General features: G+C 39.5%; 1 protein-coding gene and 1 pseudogene across 1 annotated transcript in view; one reads left to right on the forward strand and one right to left on the reverse strand.

Annotated features, from left to right (window-relative positions):
* LOC138032722 (protein IMPACT-like) overlaps positions 1–2,245 on the reverse strand; it is a 2,591-nt pseudogene extending 346 nt beyond the window's left edge.
* Positions 2,246–5,945: 3,700 nt separating this feature from the next.
* The window catches only part of LOC138032256 (coiled-coil domain-containing protein 43-like), a 9,027-nt gene continuing 7,472 nt past the window's right edge, over positions 5,946–7,500 (forward strand). Inside the window, exons 1-2 of the mRNA XM_068879895.1 lie at positions 5,946–6,150; positions 7,498–7,500. The exon at positions 7,498–7,500 is cut by the window's right edge and continues 88 nt beyond it. Coding sequence (XP_068735996.1) covers positions 5,959–6,150; positions 7,498–7,500 — 195 coding nt within the window. The 5' untranslated portion in view covers positions 5,946–5,958. The remainder of the gene's footprint in view (positions 6,151–7,497) is intronic.

Below are 7,500 nucleotides of genomic sequence, written 5' to 3' on the forward strand. Positions count from 1 at the left end.
AAAGACCTTTCTCATCCAATTTTTTTAGCCTTGCGCTATTGTTTATGTTTCTTTCCAATCTTAGATCTACTTTTACTCTTTGATTCTTTTCTATCAGTAAGATTATGGTCCATAAACCCAGCAACTTTTATAACATCTCTTGCACAGTTGTTATAATGTTTGAATCTATCAGGACCTAGTAGGATTCCCCCATACCACCGTGTTACAATGACAACAATGTTTCTTGCTTCAAGGATTTGAAGAAGATGAAGCAACCTTCCACCAGCCATCGCCTCACCATCATCATCACAATCTTGGAGAAACGAGTTTGCGATCCTTGCAAAAATTCTATATGCCATCACATTATGAGCAGCATTGCTTATTTTTCTATTTCGCCTCAGTTCTTCCATAACTTGTTTCACTTGTTCTTGAGTTACTACATGAGCAAGGTGAGCTTGAAAGGTGCTTTTTCTGTCTGTGAAAGGTTCACCATGAATAATCTCCGGCTTGTCTTCTAACTTTGCACTTTGAAGAGCCCCAACGTGCATTATCTTCTTGATCTGACACAGTTAATGATTCCAAATCAAAGTCACAAATTTCAGGTTCTTCATTACCACTGTCACTGACCTTTATTGAAACTGTTCCACCCACTTCCTCTTTCTTGCCTGAGGGAAGCAGAAAACCAAAATTCACCTCATGTAAATTTTCACTTACATGTAAGTTATGTGATGCTGTGGACTTCATCAAGCCCTAGCGTCAAATTTACCAATTATTACTGGTCATGTGACCAGTTTGTTGAAAATTGCCTATTAATTTTTTTTATGCTGAAAATTCTTTCCCATGCTTTTCTTACCAAAATTTCTGCATTTTTTTAATCTTATAGGAAGTGCATAAAAGCAAATATTCTACTTCAGTTATTGATGGCCGTGTAGTTTAAACTTAAGATTTGTATAGGTAATCACATAGTTTTGAGTGCAATTTGGAATAAATAAGCTAGAGCAATTTTTTTCAAAGATGAACAAAATTGCATGAGCCCATAGGGAGAGTACAATAATTTGTATTCTTTGAAAAAATTTACAAGTACTTATTCATTCCAAATTCGCTATTTCACTTATCCCATAATGCAGTACGTTTTGGGGGGTTCTTTACATAAAAACAATACATGTCAAGTTATTTACTCTTGGAACTGTATCACGCTGCAGTGAACTGGATATCCATTGTTCTAATGCAAATAACCCCCTTGCCCCACCCCCGCCCCCCCCCCCCCTTTCCCCCAAAAAAGAACTGGATTATGAGATTGGTGAAAATTGCAAAGTCATGCGATTAGTTTAACATTAATGATATACATACTAAAAATATATATACTGTCTCCACTAATTTCAATTTTCTGGACTGTTTGGGATTAATTCACTTGCTCTCAGCCAATCATCAGGAAATTTTTGCAAGTATACTGTGCATGAAACAAAGCAAATAGTATCACAGCGTTGATAGGAAATTTTAGTGCCGAGCGTGCGACAACAGTGCAGCACTACAGTCGATCACTGAGTCGATTGAGTTGCGAAATGGTTGCTTTCTGAGCTTATTTAATGGCGCATTTTGACAATATTTAATTGACCTGACAATCAGCTGATCAACAAGAAACTGAAATCGCGTCACCGAAAATTCTTAATACTATGATTTTCTGCGAATTAGCATATCGATAACATCTTCGCAAACACACACTAGCTATCAATCGCTCTTTCAAAGAAAAGAAATCGAACTAAACTCGTCTGTGATTGCTTTATAATTACCTTCTTCTGTCCTTGATTGCTGACTTTTGTCAATAAATGCCCTCAAGGCTTCCACCCACTGATAAAGTAGAATTTCGCCATGATGATCGCGAGAAATTGTGTAAAACAAATCCGACACCTGGAATAGATCAGCTTCACACATCCACGCAGAGTGAATTTCAAAAACAGGAGGTACTTTGGATGGATATTCCGGGGGCAAAAGAACTTGCAGAGTTGCAGACCACCACGAGTCGCTCTCGTGTGAAACGCGGATCTCGTAGATTCTTTTCGCTTCGTCGACGACAAGGAAATCTTGGCCGTAAATAGCAGACAGCGCTTCGATTTCTTCGATCTGTTCTGAGAGACTTTCCGTATCCATCCAGAAGGTGATCGTCTTTCCTTATCACCTCTTAATTGCTGCAGCTTATCAAACAATCAGAAAATACTGCAGAAAATACTGCATCAGCTGACGAAAATTTCATCTTCCGTCTTTCCGGGAAAATAGCGGCTCGTCAACCCAGCGGTTTCTCAAGAATCAAACAGCACTATGTGTAAAAAGCATAAATTGTCTATTTCACTTGACAAACTGACGAAATGGCGAACGCTTCATTTTACAGAGTTTTAGGAGTTTGGATCGTAGTTGTTCTCTTTCTCATTTTTCTGGTCATTCGGCTTGACAAAGAAACAGACTGGTTTTGGTTTATTATTTTCATTCCGTTTCTGATTTTTGACTGTTTTGTAATCTTCTTCATTTTGTTCCGAATATGTCGACATATCAAAGATGGCGTCGACCCAAACCGCTACAGCATCGCGAGAAAAGTTTGGTTCTTGTTCATGGTAGCCTCCAAGCTTAGTTTCATCATTGTACTTTGCTGTCGACTTGAGAATATCATTACTTCTTCGTATTACGTCGTCTTTGTTCCGCTATGGATATTCCTCCTCGGTCTAGGATGCGATGGGTCGGCTTGGGTTTGGGTTCTGGCCAACGCAAGAGGTTAAACGCTCGTTGAAGGTGTTTGCTCTTGATTAAATCACATGTCAGAGCAATAATATGCCCGGCCAGCTCCGATGACGATGGTCTTCATGTTGCGTAGAGTACCAGGTAGCTCGGTGAAAATGCAAAATATTTTCATGCAATTTTCATTTACTTTAATGAAATGAGGAAGTGGCGGACTTTGCCTTGAGCCCCTGCAAGGCGGTGTCACTCGTACAAAATAAAGAACAGAAAATGGAACTTCCAAACTGGAAAGGGAGGACCAAGGAACGTTTTATTGAATATGTGAACCAGTTTGACCAACTGACTCCCAAGCCTGGTCAAAGAAAATTCACTCCTTATATGATGAACTGCACCTCCTGCAGGAGTCGCAAGTGTAATTCACTGATCTTCAATGTTAAACCACTGGTTTGGAGGTGGAATGAGAGTGGAGCTAAACTTGGTGGAAAGATCACTTCTCTTTAGAGGAGTATTGAATGATCTTTGCAAGGATCCATGCGATCTCTGTGTTTTATTTCATGAGCAGCGAGCACTTAGAGTTCTACTTGGAGCTACTCGGTAAATTTTCCGCTATGCTCCTTTTTATTGAAGTAGATCGAAAAGGGCTCAGTGCAATGTAGTAAAGCATTATTTCTGAACCAAAACATCGATGAAGAACAATTTATGAACTTTCAAGCCATGGTGGGAGCAAATTTCAATCAGAATTTGAGCATGCAAGTAATTGCAAAAAATAAATTTTGTGAGCTCAAGCAAGCAAGCACTTGTCTAAAATTTGCGAGCTAATCGAGCAACAGCCAAATTTTGCAAGCACTTGGAAATTTGAAGGGTCCATTCGTCACCCCTCTTTAACACTACTTGAGTGTCAGGAAAAATAAATGTTATTCAAAAATCTTTGATTGGTTACATTGAGCTTGAAAAGACCATTTAAGAGTTGTGTACTGAGATACCTAACCTTTGAATAAGGCCATGGTTGAGGGGACCTTGCTTGGATCAATTGTGTGCAGAAATGCAGCTAATTAGTTGCAGGCCAAAGCTTGATAAACATCACAGTGTCCCTTTAAATCTTCATGCGAACTACTTGTTTGCAACAATGCAGTTAGTGTCAGCATTAAGGTACTGGAGTTGCTTTGACTGTTTATGTCAACTTGAAGAGTAAAGTTACATGGACAGTTGCGGGATAGTTCTGGACACAAGTGTAATAAAGTTGATTTTGAAGGCAAGGGAACTGACTTCGTGGCGCTTATCAAAATCAAAATGCATTTAGTTACTTTGTAGCTGCATTTTTTGGACATAGCTTTTGCATTATTTAAGAGTATTTGGGCTTGTTTTACATAGAATTGCAAGGTGAAATACTTTAGAACCCAGAGTTCTGTACTAGGTATTAGGGAGCTTTAGCAACCGCGACAGTTTATGCAACGAGAACGTCACACATCTATTTTTCATATTTTAGTGAACAAAAACAATAGCTTTGCATGCTCTGCTCATGCATTTTTTTTACAATTTTTATGTCCATTTCTTTGCCATCTTCAAGAAAAGAATGACATGAAATGACCAAATTTGAGGTTTCATGGAGATTGTCAGAACTTGAAAAGAAATTTTCATTTTCTGCCCCTAAATGAAGCGCGGTGCATACCAGTTTCATTCTTGAGGAACTGCCACACCTATGTTGCATTAAAAATCTGCCATTAGCCGCAAATTGATTGCAATAACGTTAATATATATAATAATTATAATTTTGAGATGATGTTCTTGTTGCAGTTGTCATTGTAGTTGCTAAAGCTACCTGTTGTCACCTTGGGTCAAACCCCCCTGCACAGTTGTCAGACACTCAACCTACTATAAGCTAACCAGTCATCATCTCAGTTGTAAATTCCCACTGACATTGTAAAATACTCATCCAGATATCTTCGACATTCACATCACGTCTGTCAAAAAGGCAGTGAAAGTTGTATGAAATCAAGGTCACATCAAGTCTTGCTTGTAATGGAAGAACACATCACCAGATAAACAGCTGTAAGAATGGCCAGTTTGTAGGACAATTCCAGACCAAAGGGACAGCCCTTGTTATTGGTTTTCTCCTAAGCCATTAGTGCAGTACTAAAGAGTATGTGAACATACTACCATACAGGTGAATTTCTTAAATCTGATTCTTCAATTAAATCATATTTCACATTGTAAGTTTGTCACATAAAATGAAATAAAAGCGCAGTACTTAACACAACTCTGCATTGTCATCATAAAATTCTAAATCAAGCCCTTTAGCTTCCTTTTATTCTTTTAGAGATAAAACTCACTTTTATGAACCAAGCCAGTTGTTTATTATTATGAACCTCTATGACATGCGCACACATCTTCAATACTTCAACTTGGTAGACTCTCCCACACCGCTGTCCCTTATCTCTCTTGCTTGCCTGTGAAGATAGATCCTGCTCGCAGAATAGTTAGGCTCAGAAGAAGAGCTGTTTGAATCACAAATCAGCACCTGATTACAAAACAACGATTAGAGAAAAGAGAGGAAATTAGCCGTAAAAAGTATACCGGTTTGAAAACAGAGTTCCAAACAAAATGAAACCTCAACCTAGGTTGTCTCAGACAAGCGTTGAAAATATGAGCACAAGCAACATGCACAGGTACAACAAATTGTTGTCGTAACAAAAGGTACTAGTAAATTATCAAGATGCCATGGAGCTTGTGTATGTTGCTTGCTTGTATTAATTGCCAGGCCTTAGAGACCACACACTGGTCGTAAGATGGACTCTGTATGCAATGGTTTAATCTCTTCTGGAAATTGGATCAAGTAAACAATGGCCAAATGAAGCTAGAGACCTTGCTAGTAACAGGAGGAAAAAGACAATAACTCGAGGAACAACAGTTGTCGGCTATGTTGTCATAATTAAGGGCCATCACTCATCACCCATCCCCTAAGAGAAAATCGGGGAAGGAGCTACCTGATTTTCTGAGGGGAGGGGGCAGCTGTACAGAGGCTACGCAGATGTTTGAAATGTCACCAATCTGTTTAGCCTGTTCCAGGCCCCCAGATAGTCGGGAAAAAGAAAAAACAAGGCTCCAATGCCTCGCCTCGACCCAAGCCCCCACTCACTTTTCACACACACACTTTTCTCTTTTTTTACCTGGGAGCCTCTGGGAGCCTGGAACAGGCTAGAATCTGTTGCAATACACGTTACCATATATGAAGTACCCACTAGAGATAATAAGATGGCGGACGGCACGTCTTGTGAGCTCTCGAATGGATGTGGTGGGGAATTTGAAAATTGGCTCAGTGCTCGTCTGAGAACGCTAGGACTCGATGAAGATGTTTTCGGAAGTTACGTCGTGGGGGTTTTGGATTCAGAAGATACCGACGAAGAGCGCAAAGATGCCCTGATTGGCATACTCGAAGGAATGACGGTATTTCTATATCTCTTGACGAAAAGTATATAAAATAGACTTATCTTACTTCATCCCTTAGTTGCACAGTTCTTCTGATATATATTTGTGCCAGTTTAGAAAAGGAGCAGGTGCAAGGGTCTCTGATATACATGTCATTTTAAATTATGGCCTAGTGTGGTCTCAAAAATAATTGGCAGACATTCAGGTTCTTTAGGAAGTAAAAGAGTGCTTATAGGAAAGATATCTGGGAATGATTTCCGTACACGTTCCTACTTTATTATGCATGCAGAAAAAATTAATTATGCATTCGCGATATTGTTTGTAGAACAATACGTAACTATGTACTTACGGGGTGAAGAAAAATGCATCTTATTTCTCTCTCCCTCTCTCTCTTCTTTGCCCACATTGCTCACACCATTGCTCCTTTTCGTCCCAGCTTTTCTCTTTCTATCCCTTTGTCCTGCCGTTTTTTTTTCTGCCATTTTATACAATGATATGCCACTCGCAGGTTGTCTTGAACTCCGACCCACTGTGAACCTCTGGATTATTTGTCCCTGTTCTTGACCACTGAGTTAACGTGTCAAGTTGCTAATTCTCACCTTGATACATGTATCTATTTTGAATTCTGGCTAACTATTTACTCTTGAAACAACCCCATCCCGAATTAATAATGCTGACCATAACCCTTATTAGGACTATTAAAAGACACTGCCTAATTAGGCCTAATTAGGACAAAAACGATGTTTAATCTCAAATCCAACCTTTGTCAATTAGTATTCAATGTATGGTGGGATCATACATGGTGTTTTGGTGCTTCGTTTCTTTGTTTCGTTGTTTCTTTGTTTCTTTGTTTCTTTGTTTCTCTGTTTCTTTGTTTCACTGTTTTGCTGTTTAGTAATGTCCTCACAAAGTAGCCCCAATACTGTTGTCCTCATGTAAAGATAAACAGCTGCGTTAACCCATTGACACAGACAAACACCCTTAGCTAGGACGTCCCTAGTTGATGAGTAAAATCGCCTGGCTTTAGACAGAGTAAAATCTCTTTAAGTCTCACTCCCAGGTGTCAATGGGTTAATTAATGGAGGGGACACTGTACCAGGTGTGAATGGGGTAACAGAGGGGGCATAGTTTTTGACTGCTTAACCCATTGACACCTCAAGCGCGCTCCGACACCCCCAGTTGATGAGTAAAATCTTTTACGAGTCTCACTCCCAGGAGTCAATGGGTTAACCTGTGTTGGATATCCAAATTGGGTGTGCACGTAAAGTACATGCATTTCTCAACATACAGTAAGTGAAGAGAGCTTTCCCAGGCATGAGTCTCCTGTGTAACTGAATTACACCAACCACATTTTCTATGTCGAAGGAT

Source organism: Montipora capricornis, chromosome 14, assembly GCF_036669925.1.
Source record: "Montipora capricornis isolate CH-2021 chromosome 14, ASM3666992v2, whole genome shotgun sequence".
Classification (NCBI taxonomy): Eukaryota; Metazoa; Cnidaria; class Anthozoa; order Scleractinia; family Acroporidae; genus Montipora; species Montipora capricornis.